This window comes from Anastrepha ludens, chromosome 6 (assembly GCF_028408465.1).
Source record: "Anastrepha ludens isolate Willacy chromosome 6, idAnaLude1.1, whole genome shotgun sequence".
Lineage (NCBI taxonomy): Eukaryota > Metazoa > Arthropoda > Insecta > Diptera > Tephritidae > Anastrepha > Anastrepha ludens.
In genome coordinates this window covers 62,472,338-62,494,046 of record NC_071502.1, presented here as the reverse complement: position 1 = coordinate 62,494,046, position 21,709 = coordinate 62,472,338, and the positions used below count along the sequence as shown (strand labels likewise).

Below are 21,709 nucleotides of genomic sequence, written 5' to 3'. Positions count from 1 at the left end.
TACCACTGTGAATTTATTAGTATTCTGCTTAAATATACGTAACTTAGCACACTTTCACCACCCAACTTGACGAAAAACAAAAAATTAAACGCTAACGTTAAATGGGGCGTACACTTCTGTTAGGTGTTTGGCCGAGGTCCTTCTCCTATTTGTGGTCCTCTTGTATTTGTTCAACAAATGGAGTAAACTACGTTTTTACGCCGACTCCGAACGACAAATGGGTTTTTTATGGGGCAGAATTTTTCATGGCAGAAATACACTCGGAGGTTTGCCATTGCCTGCCGAGGAGCGATCACTACTAGCAAACGGTAGCCGGTAAATGACAGCAGTCAAATCAACAACCAAATTACAATTTGGAGGAATACCCGCTTTCATTTCTGATTGTTTTGCGTTTTTTTTCTTTTCGTTTTTGTTCTTCTTCTTTTAAAATTTCGTTCACACTTAGAGGTTTTCGATTGTTCACTATTTAGAGTACTCCATGTAAAAAATTCCGTGTTCACTATATCCAGACACGAGTGTAGTATTATTCGTTTTCATATAAAAAATTATTACTCTTAGTTATTCTCGTTAACTATTACGGCAAAGTCGCGGCAGCGTTGTAAGACTTCTTAAAATAATTTCATCTTTTCTTTTATTCGCTTATTTACGTGGTTTTATGTAATCCTGGCCTCGGTTGTAAAAAAATCTTTTAATTCAGCGGACTGGATCTAAGCGCGCTGAAAAGAGTTAAGCGGTATAGCCCACATACATACATACATATGCATTTAAGAGAACCAAAATAATAACTTGGGTAATAAAGGCCTAGGCAATGTTACATTCTCTGGATACATACATACATGCGCATACCTGTGAATGCTTGGTGGGACATATATAAAATAATGCATACATAATAACAACAAATTTTCAATGCTCATCAAAAAATGTCTTGTTAAATGTACATATTTTTGCAGGTGGGTATATATGTATGTACATAAAAACATACAGCAAATCAACAACATCTCTAAAAACGTTATTCTTTCTTTTTATCGTCCTACCCATTCGCATAATTATTTTTTCAAATTACTTGTTTTGCTGCCATCGGCAGAAATCCGTGTTCAGTTATGTTACCTACCTTTTTACATTTTTCATGTCTCTCTTTCAAAGTACCAATGCGTCAGCTCACATTTACAACAAATTTAATGACGCATTGAATTACATCCAACAAATGTATTCTTTCGCTAAATCCAACTTCTGTAAAACACGTTTATCACGAAAAATTTTCATTCGTTCGGAAAGACCTATCGTTTACTATTCGTAACCGCCCTATTGCTCTCGTAGCTAAGCTAACGGACAAATGACACGCATGCATTTGAGTGGAAATATTTTGAGTGCTGTTTAGCAGCGTTCATTGGGTGGCGTTATCCAATGAGAGTGTGGCATAGTTCACATAAAGCACATGGCTGGTACGATGTATTCGTTCGTGCACACGCCTTTTCCAGAGAGAAATGCAGAGAAGATAGCTCAGGGAGAGTAGCAAAGAAGTCGTCGCTGTTCGCAGAGAACGTTAACAGACACGTTAACATATATATTAACGTTCTCTGCTGTTTGTTTCGTATGAGAATTAAAAAATGTGAACAAACCAAAGAACTCACCAGCTCGCAACTAAATAAAGCGTTGAGAAGAAATGTTAAAACAAAATTTTAAAAGCAGAAAATGTTAATGCAATGAGAAGGCGTAAATGTTAAATAACATTTTTTTTCGAGTTCTAAATAGAAGTTTTTTGGGTTCTAAATAAACTAATAAGGCATTCTCGTATATTCACCCCATTAGTAAGGAATTGACCACTTAAAAAATACCAAAAAAAAGCAGAACTGATCACTTAATGATTGATTTGCATATTTTCCACAAGTTGTATTGACTTGCTTTTGCATAGAAACAAAAATGTAAGAAACATACTAAAATAAATGTAAACGCGTTCAGCTGCGTTCACAATTCGCTATATGCTCTCAGCTGCTCACAGCGAATCCAATAAATTGGCGATTAACGCAGGCTTTTTTTTATTAATTTGGCTTTTAGAAATTTAATTTCTCTACAAAATATTTCATACTGCATATGAACTTATGTGTATGTATGTAAATCAACCATAAAGACAATTACAGTGCACTCGCGGTAACTCGAATAGCCGCTAAGTCGAACGACGTGCTAACTCGAACACATTTTTCCCCCTATTGACTTCTTTGTAACTCGAACAATAAAAAAGCGCTATAACTCGAACAAAAAAACAAATTTATTTGTACACACATTCTTTTCAAACATGTACATTTTGTACATACATACATATGTAATAGTATATGTATATAAATTATATGTATACTAGTGTATTGTCCATATGAATATTTCGGCGTTAACATCCCGTTAGTTTTCTGGGAACAACATCTTGCATTGACCAAATTGCTTTAAATTTGTCATTTGTAGTGTATCAGTGCACGTGAGTAATGGATCGTAAAAGGTTGAAGTGTTTAACATTAAAAGAGAGGGCTGAAGTCCTTAACAAAATTAAACGTGGACGTAGTGTTACTTCTCTAGCGAAGGAATATGGGGTAGCCAAGTCCACCATAAGTCTTATAAAAAAGAAAGATAAGGCAATTTATGGCTTGCACTAACGCTACCGGCAACCATAAGCTTAAACTTCTCTTTATTGACAAAGCAAGAAATCCTCGTGTTTTCAAAAATTTTAACTGTCCGGTGGAGTACAAAAATTCCAAATCAGCCTGGATGACTTCGGCGATTTTCAAAGACTGGTTTCATAATTCGTTCGTGCCGCAGGTAAAATCCAGATTCATTAAAACAATTTTTTTAACCAAGTTAAATGACTTTAATATTTAGGTAAGAAAATATTTGAAAGATGGGGGACTACCTGTGAAGGCTCTTCTTCTAATTGATAATGCCCCATCACATCCCAACGGAATCGAATTAAAGTCCGAGGATGGTTTAATTTTAACTATGTTTATGCCGCCGAGTGTGACACCATTGATCCAGCCAATGGACCAAAATGTAATTCGTATAACGAAACTATACTACAGAAATTTTCTACTGGCTTCCATTTTCAACAATCGATCGAAAAATCGATATCAATGACTGTTTTTTTAACATAGCACACTCAATTGATAAGTCGAACAAATTCGATAAATCGAACAGCGCCTGTTTTAATTAGTTCGAGTTATCGCGAGTGCACTGTATTTATATACATATGTATGTGTACATACATACATACATGCGTTTAATGCTGCTTCTGTACGTTTTTCTCGTCCACCAGCCGAAATTCCAAATATAATATTATGCTTACAAAAATAAAATAACTTCATAGTCGTATTGGCGGCATGCTAAAATGTTATACAGCGCAACAAAAACTAATTCATTCATAGACACAATCGCATATTCTTGGGAGCAAAGCTCTTTCATTCATAAAACGAGTCCACCACATCTCCTCGTGCGGACATCAGCCGTCCATAATTAAATTTTTCTCCACGCGGTTCTAACTAGATAATATACTTTTTCGAGCTTAATTCACAATCCTTAAAGTGGGCTCCAAACGTCGAAGATGCTCGCCAACATGTTCGTGAAGATCCCTCCCCTTTTCTTATTTAAGAGCGCAATGCAGTTTAACTGTGTATTCAGACAACCATTTCTAGTATTTTGGAGAACGATATTGTTGCCAAGACCTTCTCAGCTCTCGTTTCTTTTTAACTAAATCTTCTATAGTCTCATCATTGTTCCGCTGGGAAATAACCCCACTTTTGCTAATTGTGGCCACTGCTGTTCTAACAGCTCCATGCATTAGTTCAGTCAATGTGCATATCTGCCTATCGCTTTCACTATAGTTCTTTAAGGAAACGTTGACTTTTATATGAGTACATATATACAGCTATGGACAGATAAATAGCACAAATGGGAACCTTGCATGTTAAGTTAAGTTTTTAGTACGAACTCTGCTTTGATCAAAAAAATGTGTTTGTTTACATTTATTACCGTTATTAAGCTTACATTTATGCTCGGAATTTACCGTTTTTTTTTCGATGAAATTTTTTGCTATCTATTTTATTTATGCTTATTGCTGTTTTGAAGTGGACACAAAAATAGCACATTTTAACTTGTGCAGCGGAGAGTAAAACTTTAATTGTTTGGTATTGTTTCAGCGATTTTTAGTATAATTTTTTGTTTCTTAAATAAAATTTTAAAATAATTACTAAAAATGGGACGTGGAAAACATTGCACGCCGGAGAAAAGAGCTCTTATATACCGTATGAGTCAAAACGGAAAACAGAAATAGCTGAAATGATGATGAGCTCTCGGAAAAGGGTATTTAATGCTCTTAATTTAGTTAAGAAAGATTCATCCTATCTAAGCAAAAACCGAAAAAAAAATCCGAAGCCGCGAGAAACTGATGTTAATGTGGATAGAGCTATAATACGCAAGAGCAAAGCAGATCCTTTTAAGTCGGCACGGCAAATAATGCTTGAAATAAACCAAGAATCTTTTTTACAGGTATCCAGAAAGCTTGTCCCGCTTCTTCAAGTGCGAGCTTCATTTCGGAGGGATCTACATTATGCTCAACTCTTTTCAGAATTACTACAAGTCCCTTACTGCTTTTAAGCTGGTACGTGTCGTACTGTTACTTCGCCATTCGAATCGAAATTATTTACTAAGTTCCTAAAATTTGCTTCCTCATAAACTTGGATTTTGGTCTCATGTATGTTGCCTTTCATAACAGAGACAACATGAAAATTTTTTTCACTTAATAACTTTGCTAAATTGTTTACAAGCGTGTTTGAATTTTTTCTCCTTAAGTACATATATTGGGGGCGGTTTAGGTTTGTGCTATAATATATCAGATATTTTCGTAAGTTCTAACCAGTTCTGTTGTATGCAGTACAGTGTACTCTTATGTATACATATACACTCCAATAAATATTACGTATCTATAATAACGCATCAAAACACCTCTTTATTCCCATTTAGCGTAAGCTATACCTACATACCAAATTAGTAAAAAAAAAAAGAAAAAATCTTAAAACCCACACAACTTTATTAATTTTAATTCAATTACAGTCAAATATAGCTCATTTGACGCAAAATTAAATTTACTGTAACAATAGGGTACTGAAAAAAATCCTCAATATCGGATAATATCGTAAAAATTATGTCAAAGTTGAAAAAATAGAGAAAAAATATAAAAATTCCAAATACTTCCGTCTACAGTTTCGTCAGTTGTCATTTCAGAAAAAATGTCAACACACTGTCAAAAGGCTTGTTTTTGTTCTTTCGAACTAAAAAAGCAAATTCGAAATCGGATGGAAATTGGCGAAGTTAGGAGTTATTCTTCACATCAACCTACTGAAAAACGGTTTTATGGCCATAAAATGAGATTTTGGGGGTGTATTGGAAATTTCTCCTATACCATTTTTCTTAGTTTTTCTATAGCCACAAGTTGTGCTAGGTCTCCATAAAAGTATATTTAATTTTTTTTTTTTTGTCACACTGTGTTATTTTATCTTTTATCTGAGAACATTTTGCACCACCGATAAACGTTGCTTTGGTCCAAAGTATGACACAGTCAACATTCGGAATGCATCCGCGCACTTAACTTCGTTTTTCACACAAAATTGTTTACAGGTTCTTTGATCTATCTTTTTGAAGAGCAAGCAAAGCAGCTGTCAACAATTAACTGAACATTCAAAATGGCCAACATATCGCCACAAAAAAATCGAAATTCGAATAAACGTAACCTGCGAAAATTACAAATTCGCGATACTTTTTGAACACACCTCGTATGTATGTATTTGTAGCTACGTGAGAAACCAGAATTTAAAATAGATTACACTAAACTTCTGCAAGAGATGTACCCATGGAGCTAAAAACCGAATACTACATATATCTGGCATTTCACAGGCGAAGCAATTAACATTCTCTGATAATATGGACTCTCTGAACAGAAAGCTATGTGAGAACTTCATCAATACTGATTATTTAATTTATAAATAGTACTAGTCGATATTTGCCTACAGTATTTAACATTTAAATAATTTCAAAATTATTTTTTTTCGTATCAGTTTAAGAAATTTCTATAACGCTTTGCGTTTCTGCATTTAAGAAAAGGGAAATTATTGTACAGCCATGAGAGTTCTTCCCAAAAATCTATAAGTCTGTGTATCCTCTGCTTATCTTATCTGATATTTTTCGCTTTGTATAAAACTGATAAAAAAAGGAATTTAAAGTAGTACACTAAAGAATGAAAAAAGGGAATAGAGTGCACAGCACTAAGTTTATTTAATTTATTTTTAGTTTTTTATAATATTTTTTATGGTGCAGAAGCATGGACGATTACAACATCCGATGAAGCGACGCTTGGAGTGTTTGAGAGAAAGTTTCTGCGCAAGATTTTTGAACCATTGCACGTTGGCAACGGCTAATATCGCAGGCGATGGAGCAATGAACTGTATGAGCTTTACGACGGCATAGACATAGCGCAGCGAATAAAGATCCAGTGGTTTCGTTGACTGGTTCAAATTGTCCGAATGGCAACAAATGCTCCGGCTCTGAAAGTATTCGATGCGGTATCAGCTGGCGCTAGCAGAGGAAGAGGAAGGTTTCCGCTGCGTTGGAAAGATCGGGTAGAGAAGGACTTAGCTTCACTTGGTGTTTTCGACTAGCGCCGGTTGGTACGAGAAAGAAACGACTGGCGCACTTTGTTGAACTCGGCCAAAATCGCGTAAGCGGTTATCGCGCCAATTAAGAAGAAGAGATAATTTCTATTATAGGCCTTTTTTTCGCCAAGGCTTAGCAAGTGGTGAATAGATGAAACAAATGAACATATGTCGGAAGAGTGCTGCCTTAAATTACATGTGCTGGTAAGGCAGTGCGACCTAATGAGCTATAGCGAATTCGCTAGCGGCGAATTTTACTCGATAACTTTGTTGTTGCTTTCACATGCAAATTTTTCGTCAAGTTAATCGAGCATATAGATAGCGAACTGGGAAATGGCGAATAGAAAAGGCCTTATATCTGTATGTATTAACTTAGTATATGTAGGTATTCGTAAATAAAGATATGCTTATAAATTCGAAGCTTTAATGAAGTATAAAATCTTAGTCTGATAACTTCAAAGGTGCAGGCGAGTATACCCTGTTTCCTATGCTTTTTAAATTTACGAGTGAGTCCGTTTTGCATCTTCTGCAGTATTTTGAAGATTGTAAAAATGCCATTACAGAGGTTAATAACTATTTATTTTATATTTGGCTCGTAATACATACAAGGTGGCGCAAAATTAATCATCCGGTTTGTTTTTCAATAACTTTTGTATGGCTACTAACAATTTATAAACATCGCAAGAGAAGAACTTAAAGGAAAAAAATGGATTGATTGATGTATTTCATACTTGAATTGCAATACAGTAGGTTCTGTTTTTATGCGGCTTTTTTTATGCGGTTTTGAAATAGTGCGGTTTTTTTTTAAATTACAAAATGCATGTCGACCTATCGGGAATTGTACATATAAACAAGATTCTAAACCAGCTAAGCAAAAACTCATCACAGATTACATCAGAAATGCTAACCCTACAAGTATGGAACCGCCTGCATAACTATCTAGATCAGACGTGTACATTTCCTACAGTGACGAAAGTGATTTTACGCCAAATCCTAAACGAACGCGCAACATGTGGGTATTGTCTGATTCTATTTCTGACTTAAATTTATTTTTCGATTCTGACGTTTCTTAAATAAAGATATAATTTTCAAAAATACAATATTTTGTTTATGCGATTTTATTTAATTATTTCAGATTCATGCGGTCTATGGAACGTATCTATAGTTATAATATGGGGCTAGTGCCTTTTTTTATGCGATTTTATTACATTATTTCAGATTTATGCGGTTTTAGCATTTGAAACGTATCTATAGTTTTACTAAAGAACTCGTAGCTTTTTTATGCTGTTTCTTGCAGAACGTATCTACCGCATAAAAACAGAACCTACTGTATATGTATAAAAGGTGGCGCAAAATGAATCCTACAATTTTGCTTTTAAAAAGTTTTTTTATTAATAAAAAAATAATTTGGGGTAATGGAAATCTTTATTTTGACCTTTACGCGCTCCAATGCTTGTATGTTTGTAAACCACAGGATTATTAAAAATTTATATTTAAATAAGGAAAACAATATCTTATTATCGTTATGTTCTAATCAAATTTTCTTGACTTTTCCTGTAATTTTTTGCCTCCATTTTTTCAATAAATCAAAAGGTGTGCTAATTGTTTACGCATCACTGTACGCTTTTGGTTACAACTTGTCAGTTGCTACAAATTCGTATACAGTTATAGTTGCGACTTCAAAGCCTAAATAGCACACAAGTGCAGAGCTACAACGAATAAGTGCGGAAATATTGACCTTATTATTCGCAAGTCATTGACCACATAAGGCATAAAAACTAATCTAATGGGTGAGCAAAACTAATAATTTTTTTTCTTGTAAAATTGTGTGACTAACATCAAAATCAATTAATATGATGTGAATATATTTAAGAGGAGAGCAAAATAGTTTGGTTTTTTATTTACCTGCTTACATACATAAAAGACCAGAAGTTTCAATGATAAAGTGAACTTAGTAGTGATATTAAAAGGGGATGCAACATTTTAGTTTTCTTATGTCTTGTATTAGTTTCAAAGCCTTTGAAGTTGGTTTCCTTGCCATTTTTAAGCTACATGTATGTAGGCAGCAAACTAAATTTGAGCTGTTCCGAAAAATTAGTTTTGCATAACTAATCAGCGCCAAAAATTTATTGTGTTCTTGAGCGGTGTTTTGTTCAGGTAAACATTTACGCAAGTATTTAAGAAAAAAAACGGTAAAATGTATATATGCACAGACTTTTAATTGAACATACATATATATGTATGTATTTGTACTTATAAAAGCAATTGATATCATTTCCGCATTTAAAAATAATTCTTAGAACTATACGCAATCGATCGAAGTGTTTAATGGTTTTTCTATGTCATTTCTTAACTAATAAGATATCAAAATTTCCATTTTTCTTTAAAAGTATCAAGCAAAAGTGATAAAAAAGATATGACTGAGTAAAGAAGGTGAAAGTAGGCAGGTAACACTTTTTCTCGTAAGGGTAACATAAGTTTGTTCAGATTACGGTTGTTTTAAATAATCTTAGAAAATTAGATATGCATACATAATTTGTATGTATAAAGTGGCGCGAAATTAATCACGCTATGGGAAAATTTATAATTTTTCCAAATGGCTTCGTACGTCAATCATATTTGACACTTGTGAATTAGACAGCTGCAGTATACAAAACGACTAGGAATGGAGCGCTTAAAGGTCAAAATAAAGATTTCCATCGCAAAAAAATCATTTTTTGTTTGTTTTGTCTATAATGAAAAAGTTATTTAAAACCAAAATTGGATGATTACTTTTGCGCCATTCTATATTCCTTTCAATATATTATATTTAGAATGGCGATTATACTTTTTTTAGTAATGTACACCCGAATACCCATGCGAATAATAACTTGAGAAGAATTTTGTATCCTGACGCTCTTACCAAGTAGTTGCTTAACTAAATCACAGCAACTAGAAAAGAAAAAACGATAACATTTGTTAAAAGAGATATTATTTAGAAAATAATTAAAGAATGAATAAAGGTGTTTGTTTAAACTTTTAAAAGGTTCGTATATCGTGCATCCTGCGTAAACAATCCGCCTCGTAAACAATCTTTAAAAAATGTCTGCATAAATTTACGGCTTAATTCTGAACATAAATCGACCCATCCGCGAATTTACAACTTACAGGGTGGCTGATGAATTTTGCTACATTAAGAAACTCAAATAACTTTTTTTTTAGTCTATGGAATTCATTTATTTTTTTTTTTCAAGTTGAAGGTCATTAAATTTTATTAAATGTAGCTTAACTAGTTTTAAAAATAATTGAATTTAAATGCCCCCCATGCTCGTTGACACAAGTGCGGCATCTTAGTAAAAAGTTGTTCATTGCTGCTTTGAGAGTTGCGACAGGAATAGCCGCAATTGTTGCCCGAATGGATTGTTTTAGTTCATCCAAATTTGTTGGCTTTGTTTTATAAACTTCTTGTTTACATAAACCCCACAAGAAAAAGTCAGGTGCAGTAAGGTCAGGCGACCTGGGGGGCCAACGAAATTCGGAGTTTCTTGAAATCAGTTTATTGGGAAATTTTCGTCGCAACTCTGTCATAACAGTCTGGGCTATGTGAGACGTTGCCCCATCTTGTTGAAACCACACAGAGTTGAAAGGAATTCTCTTTCAGCGTAGTTCTGGATAGAAAAATTCTTTCAGCATTTTCAAATAACGGTCTCCAGTAACCGTAACGGTGTGACCATTTTCTTCAAAAAAATAAGGCCCGACAATACAGCGTGAAGAAACCGCACACCACACTGTCACGCGAAGAGGATGCAATTCCGCCTCGTGGAGTATCTGTGGGTTAGAAGTACTCCATATCCGACAATTTTGTTTGTTCACATTGCCGTTTAAATCGAAATGGGCCTCATCAGACATGAAAAGGCAGTTTAACATGTTTTGGTCTTCTTCCACCATTTGCAGGATCTTCTGCCAAAATTCCAAGCGAATCGGCAAGTCTGCTGCATTCAGTTTGTTAACCATTTGAATTTTGTAGGGAAATAAGTCTAAATCTTTGTGCATTATTGTTTGCAAAGACTGTCGGCTGACACCAAGTTGAGCAGATAAGCTTCTTGTTGAAACCCTTGGATTGCTTTGTATAGCTGCAGCTACAGCAGCGATCGTTTCCTCCGTCCGAACTGGTGGGTTTCGATGATAAGGCCTTCTTGCGACTGTTCCTTGCTCAGCAAAATTATTCACCAGTCTCATTATGGTCCATCTGCTCGGGGGATCGCCGCTAAACATCCGCCTGTTCTCTCTCTGTACCAAAACTACGGACTCCAGTGCGTGATAGCGGCGGACTATCCAAATTCTTGTTTGCGTGTCCCAGTTATCCATTTTAATAAATTTTAAAGATCAATCTGCAAATTAAAACAAAAATGGAACAGATAACTTAAAAAGAAAAAAAGTTATTCAATTTTTTTTTGGTAGCGGCTTTCATCAGCCACCCTGTATATATGCATGTAAATATACGATTGGCGCTTATAACCCTTTATTTGATATTTGACCGAACTTCTTCTCAAATTTCATTGAACTCTACACAGCCTCCGAAAGGTGTATGGTTTTTCATGGTGTTTCATGGACGGAAATTCAAACCTTCCGAATGATAGTCACGCACCAACTCATGCGGCTACGGCAGCTGCCCAACGCACAACTAGTCACTGAAAAATGCATATTAGGGATTACGACATCACTGTGGGCAAAAAGTAGGGTGAATATGATTGTAAAATGAAAAATCTTTTTTTATTCTTGTAAATCAATTTAATCCCCTTCAAAATAATCCCCTCTCGATGAAATACACTTATGCCAACGATTTTTCCAATCCCCGAAACATGCCAAATAGTCCATTTCCGGTATAGCCATCAGCACCTTCTTCGATTCTGCTTTTATCTCCTCAATCGACTCGAAACGCGTTCCCCGGAGTGGTCTCTTGAGTTTTGGGAATAGCCAGAAGTCACACGGAGCCAAATCAGGCGAATACGGTGGTTGCGGAACGATATGCGCGGAATTTTTGGCGAAATGGTCACGAAGAACGAGTGCAGTGTGAGACGGTGCATTATCGTGATGCAAAAACCTAGAGTTGTTGGCCCATAATTCTGGTCTTTTTAGACGAATTGCTTCACATAAACGACGCATAACGCTCAAATAATATTCCTTATTAACAGTTTGGCCAGGTGGAAGGAATTCATAGTGCACCACACCACGAAAATCTTCGAACGACTTTGACGTGCTCTTTTCGGTCTGGCCTCGCCTTTAGCACGACATTCGCTTGATTGATCGGTTGTTTCAGGGTTGTAAGCATAAATCCAAGCCTCATCTCCCGTAATGATGCATTTGAGCTTGTTCTGATAGTCTGAAAGCATTGTTTCACACACATCAACGCGTCGATTTTTTTCCAAGAAACTGAGAGTTTTCGGTACCAAACGAGATTTGACTTTTCGTAGGCCCAAATGGTCTTTCAAAATGGTTTTCACAGATCCTTCTGATATTCCGATCATATCAGTAAGGTCTTTAACAGTCAACCGACGATTTTTGAGCACTAACTCCTTCACTTTATTGACGTGTTGGTCATCTGTTGACGTCGATGGTCGTCCGGAGCGCTCGAAGTCATCAACACGTTCTCGACCCTCTTTGAAGTCTTCGTACCACTTATAAACATTTTTCTGCGACATGGTCGAATCACCAAAAGCCTTCTGCAACATGCTAAACGTTTCCGCAGCCGAAATTTCATTCCGCAAACAAAATTTGATGGCACTTCTCTGCTCAATCAAATCAGACATTGTAAAAATCGAAAAATGCCCTCTTGGTCGTTTGGTAAACACAAGCGTAAATATATTACTGATAATGACATTCACATGAAAGTTGGCCCAGATGTTATTAACAGTGCTGCCAACTCATGAAAAAAATAACTAGAGCGAAATTTTAATCCCGCGAAGTTTGACAAATAAATTCACCTTACTTTTTGCCCACAGAGTACGTGAACGTACTGCATTACACATGTTTCGGGATTAAGAAATCCGTGAACGTATCACTGAACGTACGCTTCATGCCAACTCTCATCCATTCACTGGATTGAGTTCGAGAGCATGCAAAAGTTGAAAAATTTAAAACATTGACACTTATAAAGATTGCGGTTATAGAGGATACAAGAGATAAGAAACTGTGTTAAGTGAACTGAAATTATTGTAAATAAATTAAAATTAAAAAAAAAAGTTTGTTATTTTAAAACTAATTATAATAAATTGAGCCCGTAGCTAAACGAGCTGCAGCAGCGTCGATATTATTTCAAAGACTGTGCTGGGGCACATTCCAAGGAGGTAGTCACTTACTACCACGGACGATGGATTAACGTGGCTTTCTACTGATTGGCTGCTAATTGTAGTATCGGAGGCACGGCTTTCGCTTTCTCGCTTACTCGCTTTAGGATTTCTTATCAAACGAAATTGTTTCAAAAATATGCTATGAATGGCTTTTAAATAAACATTTTAAAAAGAATTAAGCAGCAGTGCGAATCGACTACTAGGATCCCTTAGCTGCCTCATTAATTTCTGATATCATTCGCTATCACTTGAACTTAAATAGAAAAACAAAGTCCGTATATGTTAGATTTTGCTTTATTCAAGTTTTTTTTTTTTTAATTATTTTAACAATTCCATATTTGTAGTGAATCAAAAATACAATCCAAAACACAAGGCATCTTCTATTCGCCACTTCTCTGCTCGCTATCTCTCTGCTCGGCTCACTTGACTAAAAATTTGCCTATAAAAACAACAACAAAGTTATCGAGTAGGATTCGCCGATAGCGAGTTTGGTTATGCCTCCTAAAACTGGTACGATTCACTATTTTACAAACAAATGTAATTTTAGGCAGCTCTATTCCTACGCTGCCAGGGTATGTTTATTTATACATATTTGCTTGATCTATTAGCCACTGGCTAACGCTTGGCGAAAAAAGAGGCCTACAGTAGAGCTTAAAAACCATTGTGAATTGAAAAGTCCGCAATTCGTATGCCATTCAGATAATGCGATTGACGTATCGAACTCGGATGTGTTGTAAAATTACGAAACAGGGAATGCAATCTTGCTATGCGTAAATTGTTATTGTCAAGCAGCTGTTAAACATAAATATATATTTTGCAGGTGCATTCGTAAACATGTAAATATACGCGATTCGCAAACTTAAAAAAAAATCAAAAAGTTCAAATACATTTGTAGAAACTCACCACCCTTATTCAATTTAATTCGTACCGAATTTGGGTGTAAAAATGATGAGGCTTCTGCTCTTACTAAAAGTTACCGACTCTATTCCATTTTCATCGACTTTATTGATAGATTAGATAAAAGAGACAATTCTAAGAATTTTCAAGTGAAAAATGTAAATAATAAAATTACGTTGTATTGACCATGACAAACATTCACAACAACAACATTTGCATTTTTTTTTTTTTTTTTTTTTGCAATTGGGTAATTTGATGCAAAATTGCAATAAGAAAGTAGACAAACAAGACAACAACAAAGAAGATGTCACATTAAAAATACCAAACCGTAAGAAAAAAAAAATAAGACAGATCTGCTGATCTACCGATATAGATTCGCCTTGATACTAACTCATTTTTTGAGCACACTCAATTTCGAAGCAGTTACAAGGTGCCCACTTAAAATTATGCACTTCCATGATTTTTTTGTTGTAGTGATTATCGATGTATTGTAGATTTGTATATAGATTAGTTTTTATGGCATTCACACTCAACGCGAGCAAATGCAATGGTGATAAGGGGATTATATATGTATGTATGTATATTTCTTTATAAGTATGCAATAACAAATTTATGTGTAAGTGAAATTACTAAAGAACGTTCAATTGTTTATTTGTTGGCAGATTTTATTGGTTGATGATTCAACACAACTTTATATATATATATAATTACACCCTTTTTGGGTGTTTGGCCGAGCTCCTCCTCCCATTTGTGGTGTGCGTCTTGATGTTGTTCCACAAATGGAGGGACCTGCAGTTTTAAGCCGACTCCGAACGGTAGATATTTTTATGAGGAGCTTTTTCATGGCAGAAATACAGTCGGAGGTTTGCCATTGCTGTCGAGGAAATAACACAACTTTAAATTAACTAAATAGGCAACATCGATTATTGCAAAATTTCGAAATATATTAAATGACGAGAAATTATATACTTAGCTTATAGTATACTGAGCAGATTACTTCTAATATCTATGAAAATAATAATTTAATACACACACACGCACACACAAGCACATATAATTTTCAACAGATCATTCTTACGTTAACTATATTAATTCCTCTTTATAAAAATTTTTCTTACACACTGAAGACCACCACTGGGAATCGACAAATATCGAAGCAGATTTGCCACCATTCGCCGTGCAAGCCGGTCACGATTCAGATGGTGCCCCAATCTACGTTGGTCGCGCATACCACAAGGGTGATGTAGTGGTTGCAAAAATTGTACCCAACAAGCATCAAGCATACGTCGCTTGGGGCGGTGAAGAGGTGAACAAACATGATTTTGAAGTATTGGTTGGCCATCACTATCATTGGGTCCCCGATGCCAATGGCTCAGTGCCGCCAGGCGCTGTCAGCTGTGGCTTAACAAGCCTTGGTGAACCATTGTATGTTGGTCGTGGATTTCACGCCGACAGTTTGACACCCGGTAAGGTCCATCCATCGCAGGGGTGTTTGTATATTGGATTTGGAGGTGAAGAAGTGTCCCTGAGCAACTATGAGGTGTTGGTGCGCAATTAAACGGCTTTGGCGATAATGACTCTTCGAATTAACAGTTTCAAACAGCAAATGCAATGAATAAAAACTTTTTTCTATAATATTATTATTATTATTATTTTTTAATTTACAATTTGGCTAGTTTGAAGTCTCATGAAGTGTTATGTGTTTTTATATCATTCATAAAAAAATTGATACTTTCTAATTTGTTTGATGGAAGTTATTTTGCCTTGCTCTAGTGTTGATACTATTCTAATCTGAATAACGGTTCTACTGAACAAAATGGCTACTAATACGTATGCATTTTGCTTTATTAATTATAACTTCCGGGCAAATAACAGCAAACAAAAGTTTCATTTGGTTTATCGCAACTGTTATTGATAATCTAATCTTAAAGGTACGATTTAATGCTGTTACTTATTAATAAACGACGTTTCATAAATTTCCAATATTGTAATCCAATCATCGACAATGCAGGTAAAGGTTTTTTCGTGTACGATTTATGCTATTTTAATGCTATATTTTGCAGCTATTAAATTTTTTAGGCTAAGTTAAAAATCCAAACTCGTTGAATGTAGTAATACTGATAATCTTCAGAGTTCGAAGAGGAAACCTATGTGGAGAAATGTGGAGCCCATAAATATTTTATTAAATACGAGGTGTGTTCCAAAAATAAGGTGAATTTTCACTTTCCCCCTCGGATACACTTGTGCCAACGTTTTTTCCAATCCTTGAAGCAGTTTTGGTAAGCACTTTTTGGTATGTCCTTGAGCTCTCTCAACCATTTGGTTTTTATCTTCTCAACCGTCGAAAAACGGCGTCTTTCATGGGTCTCTTCAATCTTGGGAACAGGAAAAAGTCGCGTGATAACGATGTGGTTTTTGGCCAAATAATCTCTCACAAGTAAAGATTGCTCACAGGTGCTCAGGTGCAATAATAAGCAGGTGCATATTGTTGTTGTTGTTGTTTTTATAACAACAACAAGCAGGTGCATTATCATGATGCTAAAGCCATGAACTCCACAATTCCGGGTTTTTTTCGTATTGCTTCACGCAAAGGGCGCATAACTTCACGGTAATACTCCTTATTTATCGTAGAACCTTGTGGTAAAAATTCCTGATGCACTACGCGATGGTAGTCGAAGAAAACAGGGAGCAAAACCATTTGATCGAACTTAGCGTGCTGTTTTTGGTCTTGGCTCTCCTAGACTCTTCCATTGGGGCGATTGCGCTTTGGTTTCGATGTCATAACCATATACCCATGATTCGTCACCAGTTATGACCCCTTTAAGCAAATTTGGATCATCGTTGACGTCATTCAACAATTCTTAAGCCATACTCCTGCGACGTTATTTTTGGTAAAAATTCAGCAATTTTGGAACCAAATTCGCTGCCACACGCTTCATGCCCAAAGTTTCCGAAAAGATTGTATGGCATGAAACAACCGATGTGCCGACATCCTCTACAACTTCTCTAATTGTGATTCGACGATTCGGAGAGATCGTGCTCTAATATGACTTTATTGGCTTATGACATATGTTGGAAGTTTGATTCGTTCGTGGGTGCGAAAATAGTTCGGTGGAATAAGTTCGGTGGCTCAGTAACGAATCCTAGTCCCTTTCCGTTGTCCGTAGGATACACAAAATTGAGCAAAACTTTATGCCGCAGAAAACAACTGCGTTCTTTTAGTTACATATTTACACCTTATCTCGGTTTGTGTGTGTTTGTGTTTGGTTGTATCGATACAAATTTGCCATTGATATTTTTTCATACACACTCGCGTTATCAGTTAAAATTTTGCATTGTATAATATGCCAAAGTCCAAAACCACATTGCCCAAAACAACGTTTTTAAGTTATTTTAATAAAAATTTTCTAAGTTTATTTTGTAAATGATTTCGAAATGTACTGTTTGGCAACACTGTGTGGTGAGAGAGCAATCAGCTGACCCGATTCTACGGAAACAATCCAAAATCCCACGTCAACGATCTACGATACTACGGAACAGAACGATGGTGGCATGATGGAAAGAATAATGAGATGGCGTCTATCGTCGTACCGTTACTTTGCTCTCAGCGAATTTATCAATGAGTGACGTCGTATTAACACCACTATGGCCAGATTACTATTTTCGTAACTTAATTTAGCATTTTTTTGTTATTTAGTCTCGGAGTTTTAGTTCTTTTTTCATGACATTTTTCTACCCTGTTCTAATTAAAATGTAATGTTTAAAATTTTGTAAAATAAAAATTAGTTCAATAATTCACTCAATTAAAGAACTTTATATGTGTGACAAATTGTATTTAAAATGTGCGTTTTTTTTAATAAATGTGTTATGGTTATGTACAATTTAATTTATGAGTATTTTTTAAACTCTTTTATTAAGAGAACGATTTTTTTTGAATATTTGAGGTTATGTAACAAAATTAGGTACTCTTTTTGTAAAAATGTCGTTATGGTTTCTTCTGGTACTTTTACAATGAATACACCTCTTGATGCCCTATGTATATATTGTATAAGGATTGAGGACTGGAAGAAACGAGTACACCTCTATAGTTTTAATTCGCATTCGCATTCAGTAAATTAAAACGCTTTTTAAAATGTGTAAAAGGGTTAAGAAGAGTTGAGAGATATCAAATTTTTAATTAACACTAACATTTAACAATTTAACAATGGGCGCAATCTTGTTTCTATCATCCTTGGGTGGTGAGAATTCATTCACATGGGGCTCTCATTAGTTTTATCGTGTCAGCTGATACGGGCGTACTTTTACGTTCGTGAGTGTGAGCACCATAACGATTACAATTTGCGTAATTATTTCTGCGAAACAATGTTGGAGCGGAGCATGACTTTAGCTAGATGGCGCCGAACACTCCGGCTTTGAATGTATTCGATACGGTACCAACTGTTGATATGAGAGGAAGGCCTCTTCTACGCCTGAAAAGTCATTTTGAAAGGGACTTGGCTTTTCTTGGAGTATCCAACTGGCGCAGGCTAGCACGAGAAAGAAACGACTGGCGCGCTTTGTTAAACTCGGCCAAAGTAGCATAGGCGATTATCGCGCCAATTAAGAAGAAGAACAATTTTTTTACCTTAATCCTTACTTTCTAATTCTGCCATCATACTTACCCTATACCAATTTCAGATTTACAATACAAGGGCTTGAAACCTCTTTATGAAAAAGATATAATTTCTGAAATTTTCTCAAAATAGATCAAAGAAAAATTAATACAAACTATTGCAAGCGCCATTTGACCATTTGAATCAATTCTAAAAATTATAATAGGTAAAGTATCGCAAAAGATCTGCATTTGAAAGGAGGATGTGTGTCATTAACCTAATATATAATATATATTTTAACAATTGTTTTAAAATCTATAAACAATTTCATGGAAAGCCAAACTACCCTGAGCCATTGCCCCATACTCAACGTCTTTACTAATTTATTTTGGTAAATGAGCTCAGAAGTTCATTTGCCAATTCAAATGCACATAAATACTGAAGTTTTACTTCCAAAAGGCGGTCATGCATTAGTACTCGTATTTGGAATTCACATGGAAGTTGTAAGGTCCACCGGAAGAAAAGTAAATTGATGATAAGGTATTTTGACAGGTCTTATATTCCCATCGGGTTATGTTGAACAACGATGTAGAGACATATGGCTGTGTATCTGTATTTATGTATGTGTATGTTAAATGAAATCCTCACAATTGAAGGGAGAAGCAATATAGTTGGAAATGCTTTTAGAAAAGTTGTGCGTTGGGAGAGGGAATTGGTTCGTGATGCCTCCAAAATGGAATAGCGAAGTCCTTGCGAATCGTTGAGGGTCTAACAAAATGCACAGTACTGCACACACAGTGGTGGTCTCGTAATTAAAAACAACATTTGAAAGAAACGAAATTGTAATGAAAAGTAAATATGATACTTTTACTTTTTCAATTAAAAGTTCAGATATAATATTTTAACGTGCAAAAATCAATCAGGATTAATAAAAGAAACTATGATATATTTTATTTCTAAGTCGAATTAGAATCTAAATGAATAGACTCAGCAGGTAGTCCATGGTAATGAAACATCGATTCCAAATACTACCTATTAAGTAATTGGCATAATTTAAACTATCGAACAAATTTTAGGAAAATAAGGAGAATTTGTGTCAGGAATAGGGGAGGGCGTTATAATGAATAAAAAGCTTGAATTGTTAAGTTTTTTGATTAAGTCAGGTAGTATTACGACTTTTTCTTTATTATGAAAATTCACCGTTTATTAATTCGCAATCCGCCTACGGATTACTTCAGTAATTTAAGTGTTATACCTTTTTTTTGCTTAAAGAAGAGAAATAATTTATAATATAATAAAAGAAAGAAATAATTTGTATAATTGTTTCCATATAAAAAAGGTTTTTTTGTTTTATTGATGTGAAGTAGGGAATACAACGGAGAATCTCTCATCTCTCAACGAACAAAAACTTCGCTTTATAAGGCTCTTATCATCCTATTGTATCCAATGAGGCGTCACTTGGAGTGTTTGAGAAAAAGGTTCTGCGGAAAACTTCTGGACCTTTGCACGTTGACGACGGTGAGTATCGTAGGGGATGGAACAATGAACTGAGCATTACGACAACATAGACACAGCGCAGCGAATAAAGGTCCAGCGGTATCCTTGACTGGTTCAGATTGTCCGAATGATAACAAACGCTCCGGCTCTGAAAGTATTCGATGCGGTACCAGCTGGTGATAGTAGAGGAAGAGGAAGGCCTCCTCCACGTTGGAAGAATCACGTGGAGAAGGACTTGGCTTCATTTGGTGCTTCCAACTTTCATGCGGAAATTCCCAATATTATAGCTTCTATGTACCTCAAACTTTAAACTCATTTATAGTATATGGGAGCGACTTTTTTTGGTCTGGTGTTGTCAAAAAGAAAAACTATTCAACCAAATCGTATGAAATTTTAATATGTTGTTCACACATCAATGGTTATCGCCCGTACTAGAATAATATTATTATTTCAATTAAATTGGTTGTTTTTATTACGAAACTTGAAAGAAAAAACACGATTTTTAGAGTGTCAAATTCAAAACCGCGTCATTTTGTCAATTTTTTGTTGTGTTTTTTTATTCTAGTACGGAACATAGCTGCAGTCATACTGATTAATAATTTTTTTTGGTTTTTGTGTTTCAGATAAATAAAAGAATCAAAATGGACAACACCGTCTAGGTCCAATTTTTCGGAAGGGCACTTTTTAAAATTATTAAAATTAAAAAAAAAAAGAATTATTTCATTTTTGTATGTAAAAGAGTTAAATAAAAAGCCCAAAAAATTTAAATACTGTTCTCCATTTTTTTATTGTAAAAAAAAATCCTGAAAATACACTAAATTTTTGAGCTCTAGACCACCGCGGTGCACCGGGACCCCTTAAGCTGTTATCGCGCCAATTAAGAAGAATAAGTAGGAAACAGTAAAAAATCTTAAATTCAAAAGATTTTCAAGTCGTTTTTTTAACTGCCAGGGCTTGGTTCAAATTGTATGAATGATTTTTATTAATTAATTCCTTTAATTAAAAACAGAAAAAAAGTAAACCTCGAACTAACAATAAAAAATAAGGTACCAAGAAAAAAAACATTTTTGTTTTTGATAATCTTAAAAGCCGATTGCATAGAGAATCGTTAAGTTTTGGGCATTGTGTCATATAACCAGTTACATCAGAAATTATCTAAAGAATAATGTGCTTAAGTACCTTAACTTTTCCGATAACCCTGTATATTACAAGTTTATTATTTAGAGATAATCTTGATTGGCTTCCGAATAGCCAGTAAAGCAATTTTAAATCTCATTTCATATTTTAATAATCCGGACTTTCCAAATTAGCTTCAGCCTGATAGTGGCTTACCGCCTGTTGACTAGTTTGCATGTCAAACTCATATACCCACGTCTCATCACCTGTTATCGCTGGATAAACGTTGGGTCTGAATTCACTTGATCAAGCATGTCTTCAGCCACCTTCTTCCACTGAATTTTTTGAAAGAAATTCAACTCTCTTGAAACGAGTCGAGCAGCCACGCGTCTCATGCCCAGTTGATGGTGTAAAATGTTACGAATTGAATCGTGAGACACGTTGAGGTCACGAGCTACCTCCCTCAAACTTAAATGATGGTTTTCCAACACCATTTCCTTGACTTTGTCGACGTTTTCATCCGTTAAAAACGTTGATGGGCGACCAGATCGATGCAAATCTTCCACGACTTCTCGGCCCTCTCCAAAAGCCTTAT

General features: G+C 35.3%; 1 protein-coding gene across 1 annotated transcript; it reads left to right on the top strand.

The window, feature by feature from the left end:
* The first annotated feature begins 8,355 nt into the window (after positions 1-8,355).
* On the top strand, positions 8,356-15,547 carry LOC128866709 (uncharacterized). The gene is made up of 2 exons (XM_054107623.1): positions 8,356-8,473; positions 15,037-15,547. The coding sequence occupies exons 1-2, from the start codon at positions 8,470-8,472 to the stop codon at positions 15,465-15,467; spliced, it is 435 nt and encodes a 144-aa protein (XP_053963598.1). The 5' UTR covers positions 8,356-8,469; the 3' UTR covers positions 15,468-15,547.
* Positions 15,548-21,709: the final 6,162 nt, after the last annotated feature.